Source organism: Galeopterus variegatus, unplaced genomic scaffold (genome assembly GCF_000696425.1).
Source record: "Galeopterus variegatus unplaced genomic scaffold, G_variegatus-3.0.2 Scaffold1638, whole genome shotgun sequence".
Lineage (NCBI taxonomy): Eukaryota > Metazoa > Chordata > Mammalia > Dermoptera > Cynocephalidae > Galeopterus > Galeopterus variegatus.
In genome coordinates this window covers 160140-186695 of record NW_007727749.1, presented here as the reverse complement: position 1 = coordinate 186695, position 26556 = coordinate 160140, and the positions used below count along the sequence as shown (strand labels likewise).

The window sequence follows — 26556 nt, the reverse complement described above, 5'->3', positions numbered from 1 at the left end:
ATAAAGTTATACTTACCATGTAACCCAGTGAGCCCATGCCTGGATATTTACCCTAGAGAAATGAGAGCATGTTTATATAAAAATCTGTACATGAATGTTTATAGCAACCCTGTTCATAATGGCCCCAAACTGGAGACAACTCATCAGGTGAATGGATTAACTGTGGTATATCCAAACAGTGGAATGCTATTCAGCAATTAAAAGTTGATAAACTATTGATACACACAACCTGAATGAGTCTCAAAGATTATACACTGTACGCTTCCATTTATATGACATTTGTGAAAAGACAAAACTATAGTAATGGAGAACAAATGTTCGTTGCCAGGAGTTAGGTGTAGGGGGAGAGTGGAGGGTGTGACTTTAAAAGGATAGCAGGAGAGAGTTCTTTGGGGAGATGGAATTGTTCTGTTTCCTGATGGTGGTGGTTATGTGAATCTATATGTCTGTTCAAGTTCATAGAACCTTTTACCTCACCCCCCAAAAAAGTCATTTAATGAAAAATAACACAATACCAAATATTGTTGAATATGGGAGCTACTGGAACTCTTAACACACTGGGACTGAGAGTGTAAATTGTTACACTCTCTTTTTCTTTTTGTTTGTTTGTTTTGGCCAGTATGAGGATCCTGTTATACCCTCTTCAAAAAACAGTTTCGTGGTATATACTAAAACTGAGTTTATACATACCCTATTGCTCAACAATACACAAATACGTACACATAGTCACCAAAATATATGTACATGAATGATGATCACAGCACTATTCATAATAGCCCAGATTGGAAAGTATTAATGTCCATCAATAGCAGAATGGAAAAATAAATTATGATGTGTGTGTGTGCACACGCACACGCACGTGCATATTACTGGAATAGTATGTAGCAGTGAAACTATTGTGCATGACAGCATGAATATCGTACAAACATAATGTTGAGCGAAATAATTCAGACAGAAAAGAATACACTCTATATCAATAGTTCTCGAAGTGTCATCCTGGGACTTCTGGGGGACCCTGAGACACTTTCAGGGAGTCTGTAAGGTCAAAACAGTTTTCATAGTAGTACTATGACATTATTTGCCCTTATTGCTTTTATCCTTCATCTAGCATACTGTGGAGTTTGGGAGACTATCTGGATTAGTGTCCAGGCAGGAGAAAGAAATCACATAATTATTTCAACACAGAAAGTGTAATGTAAATAATGATTAACTATAAAGTGGTATAGGCAAATATAAATAGGATATCCTAGGGTTAAGGGAGAGTACTAAGGAAAGAAAAACCTTGGAAAGGAGCCCTCCCTCCCTACAGCTGGGATTCAGACTTCTAGGAAGAAGGTCTGATTGCAGCTCACTGGATGTTGGAAAAATTACCCTTGACCAGACCTGGTGTGAAGTGCCCTCCAGAGAGGGGACTGGTAGGCAGGCCTAACAAATGGGAAATATACTTTGGTATGCCTTTGGGGAGGAAATCAGAGCCAGAACTGGCAAATAGGAACCACTTCTCCACGGTACAGGTAGCCAAACCTTGGAAGCCGACTTCTGGGGTTCCTGGGAGACTCACCTAGAATCTTTCTGTGGGGATACTATTGAAACTCAATGGGGGTGAGTGCCTCTGGGTGTCCACCACAGTCTACTGGCAGCCACACAATAGGAGGGAGAAAAAAAATAAATGGAAGCTCACTGGAACCAGGAAGTTTCTTCCTTCTGTGGTGTACCCCCAACACCCTCTACTAACACAGCTTATGTATGCGTCATGTCAGCTGCAAAGGAGAAATTCCCATAGGGGCCAGTTATCACAGTAGGTAAGGAAAGGTATATTTGGAGCAAAGAGGCAATACATTGATAATGGGCACACTTACTATGGCAGAGATGAGTCATCTCATCCAGTTACTGACTACTTGATGTGTTTGCTTTGTGGAAATTCATTCTGCTGTACATTTGTGACTTGTCAACTTTTTGTATGTATATCATATTTCAGTAAAATGTTAATAAGACTTTTCCCTTTCTTTTCCAAACCCATACCCTGTTGTTAAAACTGTATGTAACTTTTAAATTAGCATAAACTAACCCTGGCTAGTTTTCATAACTGAGGATCAAGAACTCAGCTGGGACAGGGTGGGAAAAATCTGCTTCGTAACATTGCCTGTGGCCTTTCTGCTCATCCTCAGCTCTGTGTTCTGTGTATTTCCTTCCCTTCCCTCTCCCCAACCTACACACACACATGAGGACAGGTGGTTTCTCCATTGGAAAAGCTTAGCTAAAATACTGAAAGACTCTTTGGTTCTTCTTAAGTCCTTTATCATCCTCAGCTCTGTGTTCTGTGTATTTCCTTCCCTTCCCTCTCCCCAACCTACACACACATATGAGGACAGGTGGTTTCTCCATTGGAAAAGCTTAGCTAAAATACTGAAAGACTCTTTGGTTCTTCTTAAGTCCTTTATGGCTCTCCCAGGTAGGGGGATACAGGGGTGTACCTGTTCTAAAATTAGTTATGATTTTCCCGTATTTTCTCTGTATTTTCTGGTTTGCTTTGAGAGAATCTTATGCTTTATGAATTTGTTAGAGTCTCTGAATGAATAAGTTTAACCATTTGATTTAGGAAATTATTTTCTTTTTGTCATCTATTCTTCTGAATCCTAATATTTGCTGTTGTTCTTTTTCTTCCATCCTGTTTCTTTCCAATTTTTTTTTTAATTGTAAAATCAAAATTGATTATACATATTCTTGGGGTTCGACATTGAGATATATTGGTCAGATCAACATTACCAATATATATATTGTTACAAATCATAATTATTCTTTATGCCCCTTCTCCAGTCCCTTCCTATCCCCCTCTCACTGCCCTCTCCCCACTCCAATTACCCTAGATTTCTTCTCTCCTTCTGAAAGAATAATGGTTACTCTGTTGATTTGCTGCCTAGACAATCTGTCCAATGCTGAGAGGTGTGATCAGGTCCTCCAATATTATCATAGAGTAGATGCTTCTTCTGTCACTCTGCAATGGGCTTTGTGGAGAGAGACATCCTCTTCTTTTCTTTATCTCTGCTGGTGACTCTCCTTGTGTCAATGCACTCCAGTGGATGGTGGACCGTTTGTGTGGTGGTTGTGGCATCTAGCTGCTTTTGCAGAAGCCATAGTTATTGTGGTGGCTGTGGTGGGCCACCCACATGGAGGTGATGTTTTTGGCATGCTCTTGGTACTGGCGGTGTGCCTGGTTGTGGGCGGGGGGGGGGGTCTGGTCCCTGGCTCCATGCCCCAGTCTCCCAGGCAGGGCCCCAAGGTGCTGGTGGTGTGCCTGGTTGGGGGGCAGGGGTCTGGTCGCCAGCTCCATGTACCAGGTCTTTGGGTGGGCCCCGTGGCACTGTTGCAGTGTGCCTGGTTCTGGGCAGGGTATCCGGTCCCTGGCTGCATGCCCTGGGCCTCCAGGTGGGCCCCGAGGCACTGGTGGTATGCCTGGATGTGGGAGTGGGGTCTGGTCCCTGGCTCCAAGCTTTGGGTTCCCAGCTGGGCCCTGAGGTGCTGGCAGTGTGAGTGGTTGTGGGCAGGGGTCCTGTTTCCAGCTCCATGCCTCATGTCCCCTGGCAGGCCCCAAGGTGCTGGTGGTGTGCCTGGGCTGGAACTAATTTTTGTCCTTTGCTTCTAATATGAGGGAACTTCCTGTGGGAACCAGTATTTGAGCTGTGTTGTTGAGCTAAGTTGCTTTGCTGCTGTTTCCCCAGGGAAGGCTTTTTGTGCAGCTCAGGGTTTGGTGATTGACCTTATAGGTACTTCCAGCTCTCCAGACACTTGGTGCACCTGGGTTGTGTAGAAACTCTGATCAGGGCCTGAGTTTTTTCATCAAACTTCACCCCACGCAATTCTGCATTCCTGACCAGTCTCCTCTGAGTGGTCCTGCGCAGATCTCAGCTGTCCTTGTTGTGTCCCAGTGTTCTCCTGGTGGGCCTGTCTCCCCCACCACCCATGTTCCAAACACTTCCCATGGGATGGGCGCTGTGCCGGTCCCTTGCATTGACTCACTAGCCTCTGAGTGGCTCCCTTTTTCAGCTGTTCTCGTTCCCCACTCCTGTGTGAGTCCACGGCAGCCCTATTAGTGGTCTTGCTGTCTTGGGGGCCACCAAGGTCCTCCTCTCCCCTGCCACCTCCAAGTAACTCTATCTGAAGGGCATAGCTGCAGCTTTTGCCGGTTCCTGCTCCATGCACTCAGCAGCTCCAGCATTAAAGTGGCTGCAGCCCAAAACACTCAGAGCAGTTTTTTCATTCTCTCATCGTGGTTTCTCCCACCTTCATGAACTCCATAGGCCTCTCCTCCTCTTCCCCTGAGCTCCAGCAGCCCCAGCTTGGCTGATGTTACATTTTTATAATTGTAAATTGGTTGATTTGTGGGAGAGAGTGATGCTGGGACCATCTATTCCACCATCCTGACCAGAACTCCCCTCTTTCCAGTGTTCTTATAGTCTTATTTCCTTCCACACAGTTTTAGAATTTAATTCTTTAGCATATTATCCAAGAAATAAGTCTGGGTTATCATTTCTTTTCTGCAGAACCTGCTGTCTCAGATTTTTATGTCATCGTCTTTTCTGCTTCATAGCCACGAACGTGGCTAACAGTACTGTTTGTGCATTGTACATTTTGCCTCATCATCTTCTGTATCTCATTTGATTTTATTCTTTTTGTTGTTTTAGTAAGCTAGCAGCTACATAGTCACCTTGGCTGTTTTCTGCTTCCTGATTCTACTAAATAAGTAGGATTAACATTACATAGTGCTGCTGTTTTTGAAATTCTTCTATGATTCGACATGAACATTTCCTTTTAAATGTTCCCATTTTTTCATGCCATGCTTCTGGGTTGTTTTGTGTAACAAACAGATGTATATGCAGACCACAAATGTGACAGAAACAATACTGGTATTGATTTCAACATTTAGGCCTTTAATCTTTCAGGATTGGGATTTTAGACTTTAGGGATTTTGATCTTAAAGGTTTTGATCTATAGGGATTTCAACATTTGGAAATATGGTGTTCGGGGCTGTGTCTTTAGGCTGTTTGGCACCAGTTTTATCTAGCTAACAGGATTGAAAGAATAGACCATATTGCCTAAAAGAGTGCTAGAAACATACAATTAATACATTGATTTTGTGTGCATATATTTTGGGTGTGTGGTCTTTCCAATGATTGCATGTTCAAGCATCAGTAGTCTTTACTAAACAAGATACATGTTGATATTTTATTATGGAAGTGGCAGCTTTAAAAGTTTGGTCAGCAGAACATGGGCTTTGGGGTCTTCAGTCAGGCCCTGCTGCTTCCTTGCTGGCTCTGTCCTCAGTTTCTCATCTGTGAAATGTGGCTCCACGTGTCTATTTTATAGAATTACCAGGAAGCTTAAGAGCCCAGTACATAATAGGTACTCTTAATAGGTACTCATCCACGTGTCTATTTTATAGAATTACCAGGAAGCTTAAGAGCCCAGTACATAATAGGTACTCAGTAAATATTACTTCTCTTCTTCTGTGGAAGGTATATTTTTGTTTAGATTATTAAACTGTGCAAACTCTAGTGGTTCTGATTCTTTTGTCTAATTGGATTCTTGAAATATACTCAATTTGGGATTGATAATATAAACTTAGTTCGTTACCCATTAAAATGAATCAACTGAAAACCTTCATCAGGAAGAGGTACCTAATTTTAAGGATACAATTGACATCTTTCAAATAATTTTAATCTAAATACATAACTTTAAATAGGTACTATTTATTAAACATGCAATATTAACTAAGACTTAAACAAATGAAAAGGTATCGAGAGACCCACCACCAGAGCAGACTATTCTTATTGTTCTACCACCCCTTCCAGTCCAGAGTCATTTATTATGCTGTCTTAACAGTCACTTTTTATAAAGGCGTTTGCTTTGTCTCTAGGTGTAAAACAAAGGTGTATCCAGATAATCTTCCAACAACAAGTGTGGTGATTGTTTTCCACAATGAGGCTTGGAGCACACTTCTGCGAACTGTCCATAGTGTCATTAATCGCTCACCAAGACACATGATAGAAGAAATTGTTCTAGTAGATGATGCCAGTGAAAGAGGTAAATTTTAAATTTTCATGCCAATAATATGCTACCCCTTTTGTCATTCACAGTTAAAAAACTAGTTGCTATAATTTTTAACCTAATAATTTCATACAGACTTGTAATTTATCCTAAAAATATTTGTGGTATTTGGACTTACTCACATGCAAAAAAAGTACACCCTTGTGAAACTTAAAATATTACCGCTATAATTTTTAACCTAATAATTTCATACAGACTTGTAATTTATCCTAAAAATATTTGTGGGATTTGGACTTACTCACATGCAAAAAAAGTACACCCTTGTGAAACTTAAAATATTACTTTAATTAGCATTTAAATTGTCATATCTTAATCTTGTCTTAGTAAGAAATAATCCCATTCAATATAAACATATATGCAGGACAGTGAAAAAACCCACATAATTTTGTTAGGATTTTCTGTGGGGGAAGCTGCAGCCCTGAGTCAATGCAAAGAGACTAGATCCTACTTACAGTTATGAATGGAGAAATTTAGTTCCATATACAGTTGGAAGCATCTTTGATAGCAAAATGGAACCTTAGCTGGGTGAGCATTAGCTTTCCAGAGTCTTTGTAGCTTTCCCTATTTTCTCCATTTCTAAGTTTTAGGTATAATGTATAGCTAGGTGCATAAAAGTATTAGGAAGGATGAAAAGGTGATATATAATACAACTCTCATCTCATAATAAATCTCTACAGTGACTCTTGCCCCAATATCCTTGGAAGAATCTCAGAATTTTTCCCAGGTTTAGAATCTCCCAAACTGTTTCATGAAACATTCTTTTGGGAAAGGGTATTAATAAAAGGTGGCTGTGGCCAACATTATTTATTCTGAATCCTTGGAGATTTCACACTGCAGAGTAGTATAGAAAGGGCTCTGCTTAGTCCATCAGTAAAGAAATTTGTTTAACTCAGATGCCCACCATTTCCCAATCTTTTTATTTCCACAGCACATCTGTTTAAGATTCATCAGTGTCTGTGTTTCCTCAGTGTTCCTATGGTCACATGAGAAAAATTTGGAGGGAGCTACAGAAAATAGCTTTTCCTTCCTTCCTTGACCAGCCTAAATTTAAGACCCATCATTTCAGCCTCTTTTGTTAGCATCTTCAGCTTTCTTGCCTATTCTCTCATTGCACCTGTTAAAATGGCTTCAAGTATTATACCTTCTTCCTGTGCCCATACTAGACATGTGTATTTATCAGTAATTAATCGCATTATATATTAATTATTAGGAGTAATTTATGCATTAGTAACAATTTAAATCTTATTACTTTGCCAGTCTGTACAGGTCCAAATGGAGAATAAGATACAGTCCTATCTTCTCAAGTACCTTATATTTTACCTCCTTAATCTAATTAGAGACAGCTTGTAATCACACAAGACATTTAAATAGAATGACACATAACGTAATTAAATGTCAAAATGAGTGATAATTGTTATAAATTAAGAATACTACACTTAAAAGAAAGAAATAGTTACTGCTGACAATAGAAGTATAAACCTCATATGGGCAATTTGTTTGCTAGGAGCTAATCCCACTTTAAGAAAATTAAAATTAATTTAAGGAGCAGTGTATACAAACATCCTGCGAATGACTTGTGCTTGGTTTACTTACATATTGATATTTGCCAAATTAAATATTCTTCAGGTATAGATATTTTTCTTCTGATAAAATGAGTTATTTTTTTTATTTCTTCCTTTGATTTCTCTCTTATTCTATAAGTGCCTAAGAAGCCCGTATAGAATAGTAAGTTTTTGTAGGATATCACCTAAATAGAGAGGTGAATATATGCACAACTTTAAAACAGAGAAACTCCCATATAACAGTTTTCTCTTTCCCCTTCCTAATGCAGGCCATACTTAATACCCCATCCTGTATAAATCTGTGAGAGCAAACTGGTGGGGCAGATTCTGTTTCACTGCTCCACTTGAGGCTCTTGGTGACTAGGCAGTGTCCCTGAGTCCCTAATCAGTGGTCTGATTCTCCTTTATCTTTCTGCCTGAAAAAGCCTCAAGTATCTAGGTCACCATTTCTGATGCCTGGGAACCACTAGGTATTATTTTTGTAGTTAAAATTGCAATCTTGTTATCCAGATTGAGATTATCTGATGTAGTTTTCTTTGGCTTCATTGTTTAGGTGTTAATTGTTGGGCCTAGAAACCATAGCTAGCTCTTTACTTTTATGTAACTCTTTAAGTATGTTTTTTCCTATTCATGAAGCACATCCAAGGCACCATCATTTCTCACCTGGACTGGTGAAATAAACTAAGTCTCGTCACATACACTCTCACCCCTTCCCATCTGTTCAGCAGCATTCTGCACACAGAGTGAGCTTTTAAATTTGCAGATCTGATTATGTCACTTCTCTGATTAAAACCCCTCCTCTAAGGCCTGCATGAACTGGTCCCACTCAGCATCTCCAGTCATATCTTGAACTGTTCCCTGCCTACCCCATTCTCATACTTGTGCCCTTTGTCCACAGTTTTCTTCTTTGAATTTGTTTAAAGTATCATCCTCTGGTACAGTTCCTCTCCCCATAACATTATCCTCTAGGGAACATTCTTCTTTACCATCTCCCCAGCTAGTTAGCATCTAGTCATCCTTCAGAGTTAAGCTTAAATATGGTTTATTTAGAGAGGCCTTCTTTGACTTCCCCAGACCCTGACATGTCGCCCCGAACACACCTTGGACATCTCTCTACTCCTCCACAGCTCTCACCAGAGTTTTAATTATTTACTTATCTGTTTAATGCCTGTCTTCCCCCGATAGACTGTACACTCCATCAAGGCTATTTGCTCATCATCATCTTCTCAGTGTCCATAGTGTCCGTTACATAAAAAATAATCTAGAATTTACTTAACAAATGAATGAAAGAATAATCTACCAGTTATTTCATCTTCACATTTATGTTTTATCTATGTAAACTTGCTAATTAGGTTGTGTAGCTTGCATACTCTGCACATAGCCTCAGGATACTTGATTTCACGGTTGATCTGCTGATTAGTTCCATTTACTAAACAAGTATGAAATAGGTGCTATAATTATTCCTATTTTATTGATGAGGAAAATGAGACTTAGCATGGTAGCGGGGAATCCAAATTCTTAACTGCTTAACCAGGGCTTAACCTCTTAACTGCTATGTATGTACATTACTTCTGATGCTTCTGACGCAACTTTACATTTACAGGATCAGAAGTAAAATCAGAGTCTGGATGAATCCCTACTTTATGTCAGAAGTTATATAATTGTCATCTCTGAAGGTTATCTTAAGACTCAGAATTTATATAATGTTCCTAATCTGAAATGACTATTGCTTTTCTCATTTTACACAAAAGGAAGCACAGGTTTATATTTAGTAGGAATTAGGAGTCAGATTTATTAGACTCTAAATTCCTTGATCTTTGTACTACTCAAGAGTTCTGACTAATACTTCTCAGTGAAATTTTTTTCTGACATCCACCCTTTCTGACAGCCTCACACTCTCTGATGGAGAGATGCTTAGGGATCCATTTATAGGCCAAGATTCTCCCTTGTTTTTTGATGAAATAGTAGCTTCTAACCACAATCACTTAACTTCTCATAATTTCATTTTTGTAAAAGGATACTTGAATAGACAGTTACTAGTCTCCCACCCATCCCTGAATCCACATTTCTATATCAGCTGATAGGAAGACACCTGTTTCTTAGCCTTGTTTCGTGAAAGCCACAAAAATGCCAATAAAATTTGTAGAATGGCAATGTTTTTAAGTTACCACATCACAGAATCGTGCATTTTTCATTCTGTTCATAGACAAGATAGAGTATTATAACTTTCAAAGATGTGGGACTTCAGTATTAGATTATTTTGGTTCTTAGAAACATTTTAAACTGTCTAATATTTTTTGAAAAATTTCTTGGGAGACACATTGTTTATGACATGCCCAACCTTCATTGATCTAAAGTTCTAGAATATAATATCTCATACCCTACCATATGAGATTCTATCTAATTCTGGACATAAAGTATTTTAAATTTGTGTCAGATCATGTGCTTCCACAGTCCCAAATTATTCTTTTTAGAGTTCCTTGTTAGCATTTTCTTGTTGTGGATAAAAAGATGGGCTTTAAAATCAGGCAGACTTGGGTTTGAATCTTAACAAACTGTTGTCACCTTGATCAAATGTATATAATATTCTGAGCCTTAGAGTTTCATTTCTAAAGTAGGCATAATAGCACTTAGCCTCATAGGGTCATTGTGAGGATTAAATGAGATAAAATATGTAATGAGCCTAGCATTGTGCAAAACTGACATAAAATGTTAGGCTGGCCAATTGGCTCAGTTGGTTAGAGTATGATGTTACAACACCCAGGTCAAAGGGTTTGGATCCCCTTACTGGCCAGCCACCAAAAAAAACCCCCCAAAATGAAAAATGTTATCTACTCCTGGACAATATTGCATTTCTCTGGGATTGGCATTGCCTTCATCTTTTTACTCAGAATCAAGTTAGATCTTTCTGACTTGGTTCATAAAGTCACAGTGATATTTTTCAGATCCTCTTTTTAGCCCAAATATTAGGAAATACACTAGCAGAAATGGAAATGATCAGTATTCTGGTATAGTGGGACACCTAAGACTTTTCTTTCACAGTTTTCATATCTCTCATCACTTCATTATGGGTCATTCTGATCTTACCAGTCAAACAGGCAAGAATCATTTCACTCCCATTTGTCTTTCCCACCCTACTATATAGGAAGCCCTTTGGATCCCTATTTTTAATATTTAAAAAGCCCCTTAATTCCCTGATTTCTGTGACCTTCCCATTACTAGAATTCCATGAGATAAAGCTAGTCATAGGAGTCCCAGTAGTTCCATCTCAAGTATTTCCTTTGAGAAATTATCCTCAAACCTACTGTATAGGGACTAGTTGGAGAGACATTTGGCCATATCACCATCAGTAGCTTCTCTGGCATAAATTCTACAAACTAACCTGATCTGAAAATCCTTCCTCTTTGCTTTGAGGAAGCCGTGCCTGTGCCTGTTCTGCTTCTTAAAGTCAGTTATGAACTTTGGAGGTAGGACATCTTTGCCTTAAGGGCATAATCTCTTACCTGAACTCTCCAGGATGGCTATTGATTGCATACAACCACGTACTCTTCCTTTCCCCTTTTTTCTTTTTCTCTTTTCCTCTTCAATTGCCTTACCCTCTTAAAAACATTTTTCCCTTAGACCTACTTGTCTGTTAAGGATCTCTATTTGGCCTTGTAGTTACAGTCCAGCATTTCTCTTGAGCTTGACCTCATTTCCTACCTTCTCACAAAAGAACTGTGTCAATGACTGTGGTAATCAGTAAGACAATTCATTTCTGCCTTTGAAGAAATCCCACAGTTTTTTGAACACTTAACAACTGTGCCATGTTCTGTTCCTTCTCTCTGTTGAGGTCTGGATTTAATGCTCATGAACTACTTTCTTTCTATTGCTGCTCCTTAAGCATGATTAGAAAAAGACTTGAGCCTGATAGAGTTACTTAGAGAAATGTGGTAACATGCCTGTCCTTGGTTAAGCCTGAGCCCAAAGGTCCTCTCCTAATTCCATATATAGTAAGGTAGAGGCAGCTCTAGTCCATGGTCTCATGAAATAAAATGGTTTCCTTTAGCGAAGTGAGTTTGAGTCAGGGATCCTAGCTAAGAGTGCTCAGTAAATATGTGTCGAATGAATATTGCAAATCAGAATTGCTTTACCTTTAGATAGCTCCAGGTCACAGTTTTCATGTTTTTTGTTTTGTTAATTTTTCAGACTTTTTGAAAAGACCTCTAGAAAGTTACGTGAAAAAACTAAAAGTACCAGTTCATGTAATTCGAATGGAACAACGTTCTGGATTGATCAGAGCTAGATTAAAAGGAGCTGCTGTGTCTAAAGGTCAAGTGATCACCTTCTTGGATGCTCATTGTGAGTGCACAGTGGGGTGGCTGGAGCCTCTCTTAGCCAGGATTAAACATGACAGGTAATTTTCTAGAGTCTCTAAGTTTATTTTCAGTACATTTCCTTTAAAATACCCATGAAGAGCACTCTATCAAAATATGAAGAAGACCTTATTCTAAAGTCTGTCAGGAATGTTTACAAACCATCTTGTTAATGGGGGTGGAGTAGGAAGTATGTTGTTGGAATGTATACCATATGCTCTGTTCACCAAACAGGAGCAGAACAGATAGACAGTGAACTCAGTGAAGGTAGGATAAAACCCTTTACTTGTCCCTGCCCTCTGAGGCTAATACTGGGGCAGGCAGGTCATCTCATCTCTTATCTACATCCTTAACTGAGACTATAGCTCTCAGCTCATAGCACAGCAAGCAGAAGAGGGTGGAGAGAAGCACATTGTGCCCTGAAATGCTTAATTGTATGTGGAAAACACTATGATCTTAAATAATACAGAAGGAGCATTGCCGCAATGGACATCTATGGTTGTAGTCTTTCAGGTTACTCATTTTCAAAGAATTACCTATTGCTTGGCCCTAGCTTAGTTCTTGTATATCAGGAGAAAATGTAAATTCAGTCTGCTACACCTATATAAGTTGAATTTCTACTTCTTTGTCAACTTAACATTAAAGTTTAGATTTTAGTGGAGTAAACTTTTACTAGTCAATGGAGCACAGGGACAGCTAAACCCACTGCATCTATTCTGTTTGTTAGTAAACATCTCTTTCAAAGATTAATAAATAGGAAAAACCAGCATTGGGCAGATGAGAAAATACAAAAGCTTTAGGAAAGAGAATGTTGCCCTGAAGAATCAAAGGAATAGAATGTCTCTGTAAATTGTTTTTTATAAATAGTAGACAACTGATTTAGGAAATACTTGCTTGCATAAAGATAACACATAACCTTTAGAAACAGGAGTCTGAACCCATAGAAAGAAAGCAATGTGAGGCGATGACAGAAATATGGAAGAAAGTTGTCTGAGACAGTAATCATAGTGACTTTCAGTTTGGGCTGTATGGTGGATTAGATATCCTGAATAACTTATCCAACTGAAAAAGCTAAAATGTTAGATAAAATACAAAACAGATTTTTAAATGCATCATTGAATTGGAACAAAAGTAAGAAATTTGCAGATCTCAAACAAAGTGAGAGCAAATGAGCAGTCCAAACACTAAAGCTTTCACTTGTAGGGTTTCTGCTGAACTTTGCAGACACCAAGCTTCTGTTCTGATAGACAAACAAGATGGGAGGATAAGAGACAAAGCCTAGGCCCTAACTAAGATCAGAAGACAAATAGCAAACACCTGTATAAAGCTAGGATCTTGAACTCTGTACCTCAGTGTAAGTGAGAATAAATCCCACCACATCAAAGAAAACTTGCCTGTCTCAGCCTTGCTATGGGGTAGAGGAGGGGAAACAAATCTCTCCTAAGAATGTATAAACAATATAGAAAAAGAGGGAAATAAGCAAACTCTTTTTATGAGGCTACTGTAACCATCATACAAAAACCAGAAAAGAACTGCAAGGAAAATTATAGCCCAAACCCATTCATGAACACTGGCACAAAAATCTCGCAATACCAGCAAACTGAATGCAGCAATATGTATTTATATATATACATATATATAAAACATCATGACTTATTGAATTAGCTTAATATTACAAACTAATTCATGTAATACACTCCATTAAAATTTTAAAACTATGATTACAAACTTATTAAAAACCTGTGATCACTTCTATAGATACAGGAAAAAGTGTTCACTAAAATTTTTGTTTTGGTTTTTTTTATTGGCAGCTGGGCAATGCAGGGATGCGAACCCATGATCATGGTGCTTTAAGGCTGTGCTCTAACCAACTAAGCTAACCAGCCAGCCCCTAAAATTTAATATCCATTTATGATTGGAAAATATTTAGCAAACCATTATAGAATGGAAATTTACTAATCCAAGAAAGGATAGCTTAAAAAAAAACCTTAGCAAGCAAACAACATATTAATGGAGAAATGTTGAAAGCACTTTTTAAAAAGATATGGAGCCAAATAAGAATGCCCTGAATCACCACCATTATTAGAAGTCTTATGTTTTGCAGTAATATAAGAAACAATTGAAGAGTATTTATCAGAAAGGGGGGAAAGTGTTGTCAATTGCAAATGATATACTTGCCTGTGAAGAAAAATAATCCATAATCCATACACAGAATAATAGGAATAATAAGAATTTCGTAGTCTTGCCAAACATGGGATCACTACAGAGAAATCAATTCAATATATTAGCAAGGAATCATTAGAAAATATAATGGAAAAAGAAAAAATACCATTTATAACAGCAGTGGAAGGGTGGCTAGTTAGCCCAGTTGGTTAGAGTGTGGTATTGTCAAGGGTTCAGATTCCCCTGGCTAGCTGCCAAAAAAAAAAAAAAAAAAAACACAGTATGTGTGTGTGTGTGTGTGTGTATAGATACATAAAATTGCAATGGAAATCATAGACTGTACTTAGGAATACATTTATCAAAAGATGTATGAAATATAAATCTATTGAAAGTCACTGAAAAATAACCTAAGCAGAGAAAAGGATGATGATGGATAGAAAAGTCAATATCATAAAAATATGAATTCTCCCCAAATTGATCTGTAAGTTTAATGTGTTTCCAGTTGAAAACTCAACAGAATTTTCTTTGAGAAACTGGACAGGCTGATACTTAACATTGATATGGAAATGCAGAAAGAACGAAAATAGTTAAGATGTTTCTGAAGAAGAGCCAGGTATAAGGAGGCTTGCTCTACCAGACATCAAGACTTCTTTTAAAGCTTTGTTAATTATGGCAGTGATATATTGATGCAGGAATTCACAAATAGACTAATGAAACAGAGTAGCATCTAGAAATCAACTAACTCATTTTTATATGCAAACTTGATTTAGACAGATTTATGGCAGAGCAGGCACTGATAATTACAACAGAGGAAAAAGGGACCATTAAATAGAACAATTGGTTATCCATAAGGAAAGTAAGTGAAGTTGGATACTTACTGCATATCATACCCAAAATCAATTCCTTGAGAATTAAAGACTTAAATCTGAAAAGCAAAAATGTACTTTTTTTTTTAAGACAATATAGGAGAATATCTTCATTATCTTGGGGTAGGGAAAGATTTCTTAAATAAGATACCAATTGAATGGGTAGGATATCACATACTATAAAATATGGCTACCAAAGGCTGTGAGTAGGGCATCTTTCCTTTAGAAAGGGCTATGGTCATTTGTGAGTTTTTTAAGATTTATTAAAAAAAAAAAATCACAATGCTAATTAGAAAATTCTTAAATATATGGTCAGACAGTTTGTGTGAAGAAATACAAATCTGCAGGAAAAATTCCCTTTCCAATAATTAGAAAATACAAATTGTAAAAATCCTGAGATTTTATTTTTAATGTTATTAGAAAAAATGTAAGAAAATAACATTTTTGATAGCATTCTGGGGAAGCTGTAGGGAGAAATACATATATGTATATGTAACATCTTTTTTCTGGAAAGCAGTAAAGACTAGTGCCTTTAATTCAGTAATCTCACTGCTGGAGGGTTAATCTTAAAGCAAAATCAAACTAAGTGAACATGTTCACTTAATATCTTAATAGCAAAAACTGTAAAGAATACAAATGTGTGAGAGTTGTTTATTAAGAAAATTACTACTTTAATATGATTAAATACGTAGTCAGTAAAAGTGTTAATTTTGAAAACATAGAAATATTTTAAATATTTTTATATGTGGCAAATATTTTTACGTTATCAACCATAAAATAATTATGAAGTTAGTTTAGTGTAGGATATAGTAGGAAATTTTTTTACCGTTGTCTTTAACATTATGGAATGTATTTTTATTTTTTTTAAAAAACACTTAGTATACAGTTGTTATATAGAGTTGTTATGGTAGGCATCAAACAGGAACATTTTGAAAATTTTTTTAATTTGCTTTTATGATTTTAGAAGAACAGTGGTCTGTCCTATCATTGATGTGATCAGTGATGATACTTTTGAGTACATGGCAGGCTCTGATATGACCTATGGTGGATTCAACTGGAAGCTCAATTTTCGCTGGTATCCTGTTCCCCAAAGAGAAATGGACAGAAGGAAAGGTGATCGGACACTTCCTGTCAGGTAATTAGTCTAGTCAGACATTTCCCCTAAAGTGTTAACTGGCAGAGGATTATGAAGCTTTGGGAATCATATCAAAAGGATTGTAGCTGCCCAGGGTCCTGAGATGGGGGCACGGGGCAGCCCCGCCCCTGCCCACAACTGGGCAAGCCCACCAAACCCATAGTGCTTAAGTTAGTTCTTGAGGAAGTAGACCAACGCAGCAAAATGTTTACCACCGGTCTTCACGCCCTGGAAGAGAAATATCAAAGCAATTAATTTAAGGCACAACAGAGAACATATGCCAGATACCCTTAGAGAAGAAAAGTCATTATATATCAGTACTGAAAAATGAGTGATTCTTTTAAGAAAAATGTTTGTCCTGTTGTCTTTCTGTTACCTTCTCTTTCTCAACAATCAATAGCAGTATCTCCCCATTTATCTGGAAGAATGTCATATACAAATAAGATGACTCAATTTGATTACCCTGTAGAAATTTGTTGTCAGTTGTTTGTATTCAATAAACTTTATTCCTTAAAATTAAAAAAAGGATTTTAAGTATATTTTGAGAAACATGAAGCGTTTGTGTACCTCATATGTAGTTATCTTTCACATATGTTAGTATTTAGCAAAAGGTTTTTCCTTCAATTAATTGATAAAATTAAAATTTTTTATTCCTATAAATTTAGTGTACATGAGAAATGATAATGACACGCATATGTTCTTTAATTTCTATATGAATATTTTGCAAGTGTGTAAGTCAGATCTGTGCCTTAATTCAGTTGTTAAGGATAAGATTTAGCTTAAATCAAACTGTCCCTTAATTAATTGTGTCAGTATATGAAAATGTTACCTAAAACTGGGTCCTTGCACCATAATGTAAGATTTTAAATTCAGACTTGTACCATCTGGATGGTTACTGACTGGTAAGGTTGTTAGAAGCTTATTTCAAATATAAACATAAGTAGATTTGACACAAAGTATAAAAAAGTATTTCCATTAATGCATTTTCTGATTTTTCTTTTGATTTATTGCTTGGTAACATAGATTTTTTAATAAAGGGATAAAAATTTTCATGCTATTCAGAACATAAAATTGAGGGCTTTGAGCTTTCTGAGCCATCCTAGGTTTTATCTCTATTGCATTAACCTGCTGCTTTTGTAGCAAAGAGTTCCTTCAAAACCAGGCTTCAGCTTTCTCCTATTTGGGGCTTCTCAGGTGTGCTTTCCCTTGGATTCAAGTCCAGTCTGCCAAAGTTGAAGAGATTTTTCATTAATTCTATGCTCTTTCCCTAGCCAGCCTGAGTGCTTACCAGTGCAAAGAACTTCTCCTTTCTTTAGCTGTTAGTTCAATTCACTGTCTAAACCAGGGATTCTTAAACATTTCGAAGATGATGTATGTCTTTGAAAATCTGATAAAAGCTATGAGTCTTCTCTAATGAGGGGAAATGCACATGAACATGCAGAAGATTTATCATACAGGACACCCAGGTCAAGAAACCCCTGTACTAAATAACTCTGGACGTTGGCCTGTTTCCTTTGATTCCTATTAGCCTTTTCTAATTCTTTTTCTCTTCTAAAAGCAAAGTAAGTCCAAACCATTTCTGGAAACAACTATTTTCACTGGAAAAGCGAATGTTGCCACCCTCACCAGGGCATGGAAATGAGTACATTTTAGGGTTACAGTTCCCCTTAAAATATGGTCTTTATTGTGTCTTTGGTCCCTGGAACTTAATATTTTCTCCTGTTTGAATGTTATTTTTTCTCCATACTCATCCCTCATGGAAATCAAATGGTTGACTGATATTCATTTATTTAAATCCTCCTTCATTATCATTTCTTTGCTTAATTCTACTATTCCCACCCCCTGTGCATACTTGGGCCATGTTTTGATGAGTTAGGCTCCTCTTTTGTAGAATATATACCATACTTGGTCAGAATTATGATTTCCTTAGGAGGAGTATATTGATTTTATTCTGTACTTCCATCTCCTCCTTTCCTTAAAGGTTTCTGTTAGGTATAGGACCTTATTGTTTTTATAGTGTTTAACCTTATGTCTTTACAGTGTCTGCCACCCTTTAGAACCTGGCTTGTTAATTCTAACCTGAGTCTAGTTGGTTAATATAGGCAACTGTGCCTTTATCGTTATTAGGAACTTTGGAGTGGGTACACACAGTCAGATGGAGGGGATTATGAGGAATAGCTTCAACAGGGAGTTCAAGGTAGAAACTCAGTCAGGATCTGAGGACCAAGAAACATACTGAAGACAAGATGCATCCTTAGTGTGGCAGAGAGGGATATCTGGGCAGGAGCTGTGACAGGGTGGGCCCAGCAGTTAGCATGAACATGGTGCAGGTCTTGTCTGAAGACCAAATAACATAACATAAAAACACAGAAAGCAGGGGGTGGGCGGGCTATGAAAGTTTCTGAAGAGTGTGAGAATAAGCATTTATTCTGTAGTTACGAATAGTTATAAAAGTACTTTTAAAATTAAAAACTGAAAAAAAAAACTGATTGTAAATTTTAAATTATTAAAATTAATGGTATAGTATTATGATTTAATTTCAGAACACCTACAATGGCAGGAGGCCTTTTTTCAATAGACAGAGATTACTTTCAGGAAATTGGAACATATGATGCTGGAATGGATATTTGGGGAGGAGAAAACCTAGAAATTTCCTTCAGGGTAAGTTTTCTCTAAATAAAATAAAACATATTTAACTTCAAATGTAGATACACTTTGATTATTCATGTTATCTCTAAATAAAAAATAAAAATTGAATTTAATATGAGTTTGATAGGACTTCAGAGCCTTCGGTTCATAAAGGTTTGGTGATACTAGTAAGGGTTCATTATAAACTAAGTAAATAATTCAATTAATAGTCCAGCTTTAAAACTTCACAAGATTCCCTGTTGTTTTAAATTTCTATTATTTTCAAAGAAATAGTTCAAGCTTTAAAAAATAAAATAAAATAAATAAAATAAAATAAAAAATAACATGTAGTTTGTATATGCTACTTTGGTACTTAACTGACAAAAACATAATTTACATTCTCTAGTATGCTTTTTTTTCCTGGTGTGACAATCATTCTCTGATCTAAAACCTGGTCACTTTACCAGTTTTATATTTTTCAATAAAAAGAAAAAGGCAAAAGAATTTGGAAATGGCTCTGAATTAATTTAGCCCAGTTGACCTTATATAAAAATCTTTACATTTCATGTTCACTAAAAGCAATATATTATTTAAATGACAGTGTATATTTTTTAAAATAACCAACTTTAGACACATACCTTATAGAGGAAACCATACTGAAGTGTACTGTAATCTGAACCAGTGAGCTCACATTGTTCCCAGTGAATTGCTTTGCCCTATTGTAAAGGAGAGGATTGGACTCTAGGTCATCTTGGAGATTCTATCCAGCTCGAACACTTTATTATCATGGGAAAAATTGAAGGTAGGCACACCAAATATTTAACTAAATCACAATTTTCAAAACGTGATTTCAACTGCAAATAGTTATGAGATCTTTGACTTAGAGAGAAAATGTATTTTGAAAGAAGGATTTCATTAGGTTAAGGATGTGAGCCCATACTTGATCTTCCTTTTGTCTCTTTTTTGTTTTTATTTTTCTAACAAAGAAAACAAAACATGCTATCACTATGTCACTGAAGAATGCATGATGGATCTAGTTTAGATTCTTAGGTTCTGTTTAATGTACAAGCTATAACACAGGTTTAGAGAGGGAACAGATAAGAATACAGCTGCATACTTCATGGTCAGTTTTTTGTCTTTCTTTTTTAAACCATGAACCACAATAATAAATATGTTATACATATATACATGCACAACACAAAATTTAAACATTTCATGAAGCGTTATGTCCTTATTAACAAATGCTGGTTACTACTCATCAGTTTGAATTTATGATCCTCTCATGAGTCATGAACTGCATTTAGAGAAATAGTGCTCTAGATCTTGTCTTTTCTGTATTTAGCCTTTAACATATCTTTTTCTATATTTTAATCTTCAACTTTTGATTTGATTAGAACTAAAAATTAGAGAACCGTTTGCTCCTAAGGAAGCACTGACTTTGTAACCGTCTAGTAGGAGCCTCACTGTATGCCCTTGATTCTGTGAAATTCCAACTGTGAAGCCTCAATAAATTTCATCAGTTTTTTTAAAACTCATTTTCTTATGTGGTCTTCTTTGCTGCTGTTTTCAGATTTGGCAGTGTGGAGGAACTTTGGAAATAGTCACATGCTCACATGTTGGACATGTGTTTCGGAAAGCCACACCTTACACGTTTCCAGGAGGCACAGGGCAGATTATCAATAAAAATAACAGACGACTTGCAGAAGTGTGGATGGATGAGTTCAAGAATTTCTTCTATATAATTTCTCCAGGTTAGCCTATTTTGCATTAAAAATACACAAGACTGTATCTTTCTTGTCCCTGATCCTAGTGCATTCTGCGGGAAAGGTAAGAAGAGTGAAAATGAAGCTTTCAGTATAGGTGAACACCTACCTCATAAGGTCATTGTAAGGAAGAAATGAAATCATACATGGTGTAGACAGTGCTTGGCAGAATACCTGGTATAAAATAAATTACTAACATAATACTAAATTATCCAGGTCAGTATTGCTAGCCCAGGTGTTAACCGTGTTCTATTTTTTTTAACCTAACTGCAACAGTTGACATTTATTTCTGTGAGGTTTCATCTTGTTAATTTTCAGCAATTTTCCTAGCTTATATGACTTTTTCTGTATTCTTGGGTTTTTCTTCCAACATAACAAAACTGTTTTAGCAGTGGATCATGGGCATTCTTTATAAGCAGACCCTTCATTCCATCATACAAGGCTTTCATCAGACTATCAGGTATCACCGGGCCAGTGCAGAGATTCAGGAGACTTCTCTCCATGAACTTTTCTCTGCTATTCTGAGTTTCGTGGGAACAGTTGTTACATTAGCTATCAATCTACCTGACATTGTTACTATTCCGTCCTCATTTTTCAGTTACTGCAAGACTGTCAAATGGCATTGTAACACAGTTCAGTGAGTTGTGAAAGAAACCTGACTGGAAACAATTGCTCTGTTCAATATTTCAGCAAAACGGGTCTTGATTTTCTATTTTTGCCTTAACATATATTAAAGTTTTTTGATCCCATATAACTTATATTTGTGTATAATATTCATTCTCACATAAATTTAATTTTTCTTTGAAAAAATTAAAAATTAACATGTCTGTTTCTTGTTTTGGACTTAAGGAGTTGGATTTATGGTATATATCATTTGTGTATTCACACATCCCCCAAATGATACCACTTTTTCCATTCATCTGGCTTATTAGATTCAATATATAAATAGATGTGTATTATCTAGTAGAACACTAATAATTCAGAGTCAATTATTTCTTTCAACAGGTGTTACAAAAGTAGATTATGGAGATATATCTTCGAGACTTGGTTTAAGACACAAACTACAATGCAAACCTTTCTCTTGGTACCTAGAGAATATTTATCCTGATTCTCAAATTCCACGTCACTATTTCTCATTGGGAGAGGTAAAGTATATGTATATTCTGTGTGATTATTATGATCTTACTTGTTTATAAACAGTAGAGTTTAAACATCCAACAAGGGAAGTACTTTCATATTAAAATTACATTGTATCGTGTGGGAAAGTTCCTGTTATTAGTTAAGAGAGTCTGCCTCATAAACTAAAATCTTATTAATTTTTTATCATGTTATAGTTTATTAAAGTAGAATGCTTTGCCCCTAACCTTTCAAAGGCAGTATCTTCAGTAGGCTTATTATATTTACAAACAAACCCAGTCTTGAAAAAAATATAAGAAAGTGCATTGCTTACAGTAAAGGAATTTTGTTTTTACTGGGTCATGATGTAAAATACATTTCTTACTATGAGTTGTGATGAAAAAAGTTTTAAAGCCACTGCCTTTTAAAGAATAAATTAAGGGTAAAGCCTTGTATTCATGTTCGCAGAGTTTACTCACTATCAGATGTTTTTCTTCTCTTTGTTAGCCCCTTCTTTTATTGTTCACCTTTCTACTGGGTACACAGCCTTTTCTGTATCCCATGCCTTCCTCCCCAGAGAACGTAGTACTTCTGCCTTTTTATAATGCATTCATTACTTTCTCTCCCATCCCCTCACTCCAACTCCTTTGCTTCGAATTTGGCTCATTTTTTTCTGGGACAGTCTTAGCAGTTGAAAGACCTTATTTGTATATAGGCCCTTTGTAAAAAGATTTAGCCATCCTTGTTTTGACCCTGTGATTACTTGACTTAAAGACTCTAGAGAGGAAGAGGGAAGAGTTTTTCTAGGCGTATAGGCATATGATTGTCTATGCCAGGGATCAGGACATTATAGCCTGCAGGCCAAATCCAGCCTGCTGTCTGTTTTTGTAAATAAACTGTTATTAGAACATGGCCACGCCCATGTATTTTCTGTCTTTAGCTACTTTTGTACTACAACAGCAGAATTCATTAGTTGTGATGGAGACCATAGAGCCCAAAAGTGTAAAATATTTACTCTCTGGCCCTTTAAGAAAATGTTGGCAGACTCTTGGGCTATGGGAGCAATCTCTGGCAGCCTTCCTTATCCTCACCCACCTATTGTTCAGTTTGTCTTTGATCACTGGGAGTCTTTACAGAGGCATTTTCTCCAGTTAATTAGAGCTAAAATTAAACTTCTCTTGCTTCCTTTCTCCCTCTTACTACATAAGACTGAATAATTCTCTTTTTCTCCCACTCTTCCTCCTGAAAAGTTCAATTTCCATCAAGTTAACATAGCTGGAGATATGTGTATATTGTGGAATCTTGCCTTTTTTCCACTATTCTTTTAGTACAGCAATACATTTCCTCAACAGGCTGGACCACCTGCAATTCATTGCAAGTCTTTATGAACTTTTATTTATAAATTGGCTTTTAGGAAAAATATAAAGCCAAGTAGGAAAAAAATCCAACTTTTCTGTTATAGAAATTGATAGAAGGACAAAATTTCCTTTTGTAAGTCATAGCAGCAAATTATGATATGTGTGGACAGGTCCATAGCCAGACCCTACCCCTAGATTAAATCTTCTCAGTACTCAGGAATGTAAAAGTAATCCCCCACTCTGTAGGAGATTGTCACTTCTTCAGTCCTTTCATTCATTCAACAAATATTTGAATACCTATTGCATGGATAGGTACTATTTTAGTACTAGGGATACAACAGTGAATAAAGATCCTGCTCTGTTTGATCTTACAGTCTACAGGGAAGGACAGCTTATGAAAAATATACAGAATGTTGAGTAATAAGCACAAAACGGGTCAAGAATGACTGGTAGTGGTGCTGTTTTATGTAGGGTAGTTGAGAAAGGCCTCTCATAAGGTTTGATTTTTGAGCAGAGATCTGAAGGAAGTAAAAGAGCAAGCCACGTGAATTTCTGGGGAAAGTCTATTCTAGGCACAGGAAAGAACAAGTACAAAGGTTCCTAAGATATGTACTTAGTATGTTTCAGAAACAGCAGGGAGGCCAGTTGTCTGGCATTGAGGGAACAAGTGGGAGGGTAATAGAAGATCAGGCCAAAGACATAGTGAGGGTAGGCCATAGTGAGGACCTTGGATTTTATTTTTAGTAGGATGGGAAGCCATTGAAAGGTATGAGCAAACTTTCATTGGAAAAGGATCAGATTGTCTACTGTGTGGAGAAAAACTATGTGAGAGCAAGGATAGAACTAGTGTACTGCTGAAAGGAAGAGGGTGGTTAAAGATTATATCAAGGTTTTATCCTGAGACACCGGTACTGTGGAGTTGCCATTACTGAGATTGAAAAGCCTTTAGGAAGAGCAGGTTCCGAAGGGATTCCGCAGTGTAGTTTGGGACACATTAAATTTGAGATATAAGTGAAGATATTGAGTAGGTAGTTGCATTTAAAAATTTGCAGTTTGAGGGAAAATGTTGACAATGGAGATCTAAATTTAAGGGTTGTCAGTATATGGTTTTTAAAGCCACAAAACTGCGTGATGCGACCTTGGGAGGAGCAAATGCAGGTGGAGAGAGAAGACTGAGAACTGAGCAATAGGGACCTCCACAGTTTAGAAATCATGGTGATAAGAAGGAATCAGCAAAAAGAGAAGTGGCCAGTGAAATAGGAGAACCAAGAGAGTGATATCCCAGAGATTAAGTGAAGGATATGTTTCAAGGAAGGGGAGGAATCAGCTGTGTTGAATACTGCAGAGCAGTCGAGTTAGGTGAGTACTAAGATTGATCATTGCATTTGGCCAGAAGATGTTATGGTAGTCTCCATTTCACAGTACCCAGAGAGGTCCTGTGGAGATGGTTAGGGACCCTGATGGCTTCAAGAGAGAACAGGAGAAGTATAGATCATGAATGTGTGCAAGTCTTGCAAGGAATGTTATAAAGGAGAGCAGAGAAATGGGTGGTGGTTCGAGGAGAATACAGAGTTAAGTAAGGGGTTGTTTGTTTATTAAAATAAAACTGTGTGCTGATGTGAGTAACTCAAAGAGAAAATCTGAAGATATGAAAGAAAAGGCCAACTTCACACCCATTAGGATGGCTGTTATCGAAAAACACAATAGCAAATATTGGCAAAGATGTGGAAAAATTGGAACCTTTGTGCACTGTTGGTGGGATTGTAAAATGGTACAGATGTTATGGAAAATAGTATGGAGGTTCCTCAAAAATTTTAAAATACAACTATCATATGATCCAGCAATCCAACCTCTGGTTATATATCCAAAGGAATTGAAAGCAGGGTCTCAAAGAAATGTTTGTACACCCATGTTCACAGCAGCACTATTCACTATAGCCAAAAGGTGGAACTAACCCAAATGTGCATTGACAGATGAATAGATAAACTGTTGCACATACATACAATGGAGTATTATTCAACCTTTAAAAGGGGGGAAATTCTGAAATATGCTACAACACGGACAAACCTTGAGGACATTGTGCTAAGTGAAATAAGCCAGTGACAAAAAGATAAATAACATATGATTCCACTTATATGAAGTTCATAGAGTAGTCACATTCATGGAAACAGAAAGTAGAGTGGTGATTACTAGGGGATGGGCAGAGGGGGAAAAGAAGAGTTGTTTAATGAGTATAGTTTCAGATTTGCTATATGAAAATGTTCTGAAGTTTCATAACAATGTGAGTATACTTAACACTACTGAACTCTATACTTGAAAATGTTTAAGATGGTGTATTAGTCCATTTTCTATTGCTTATAACTGAATGCTTGAAACTGGGTAATTTCAAAGAAATGGAATTTATTCCTTACAGTTTTGGAGGCTGGGAAGTACAAGGTCTGGGGGGCACATCTGGTGAGGGCCTTCTTGGTAGAGACTTTTACAGAGTCCCATGGCAATGCAGGGTATCACATAAGTGAGGGCTTAGCATGAGTGAGAGCACCCATGCACTCTCCTTATAAAGCCACCAGTCCATATTCATGATAACCCATTAACACATCAATGGATTAATCCAGGGCTGTCACAATCCAGTCACCCCCTAAAGGCCCCATCTCTCAACACTGCCACATTGGAGATCAAGCTTCCACATGAGCTTTGGAGGGGACAAACATTTAACTTTACACAGCAGATGGTAAATTTTATGTTAAGTGTTTTTCAGCAGAATAAGAAAAAGAAAGGACCAGTGGTCATAGCAGTTATGTTTGAATAGGAGGGAGATGAGATCCAGTGCACAAGTGGAAGGTACTGGTTTGGAGGGTTAATAGGAAGAAAAGGAAAGGGAATGGGGACGAGTGCAGGCCAGTTACAGATTTGGAGGTACAAGCTGGTAATTTGTGGTGGAAGAGTAAGGAAGTTCTTTTCTGTTGACTGTTTCCTCATAAACACAAGATTATCAGCTAAGAGTGAGGAAGAGGATGTTGATGATGGGGGCTTGAGGAAAGAGGAAATAATATAAAACACAAATGTAGGATATGGGAGACCAAATAGATCACAGAAGGGAACCAGATGGTGGTGAGTTAGTGAAACCATTTGGCCTGGTTGTGTTTTCTCCAGTGCCAGGACAGGCATAGCCTCCTGTACTCATCCTTAGTAGTTATGAAGCCTACTTCAGGATGACTTGAGCTCCCTACCTCTGAACTTTGTTGTGATTTAAGGAGTTTGTTTTCAAGTAAGTAACGGGTATGTTTAGTTTCTTGAGCCTTCGATGATCCTCACTGATGCCCCATTAATGAGAGAGTCTGTTTCCTTTGTCAGGAGAGGCCCAGGGTGAGGGATGTGCCAAGGAAAGATTTGTAGCTGTTCCTCTCATAACTTGCCTTTAGAATCAAGAACAAGGAGTTGTTTTTTCCCTTTGAACTGACCCAGTTTTGGACAAAGCCTAGACATTGTTAGCTAGGGCAGAATA

The 26556-nt window shown here is 37.2% G+C and overlaps 1 protein-coding gene across 3 annotated transcripts in view; it reads left to right on the top strand.

The window, feature by feature from the left end:
• The window catches only part of GALNT1 (polypeptide N-acetylgalactosaminyltransferase 1), a 67285-nt gene that overhangs the window by 22627 nt on the left and 18102 nt on the right, over positions 1-26556 (top strand). For all 3 annotated transcript variants that reach the window (XM_008578171.1, XM_008578173.1, XM_008578172.1), the window contains 6 exons: positions 5915-6081; positions 11856-12063; positions 16016-16186; positions 18730-18847; positions 20385-20565; positions 21583-21722. In XM_008578171.1, the coding sequence (XP_008576393.1) occupies positions 5915-6081; positions 11856-12063; positions 16016-16186; positions 18730-18847; positions 20385-20565; positions 21583-21722 (985 nt within the window). The remainder of the gene's footprint in view (positions 1-5914; positions 6082-11855; positions 12064-16015; positions 16187-18729; positions 18848-20384; positions 20566-21582; positions 21723-26556) is intronic.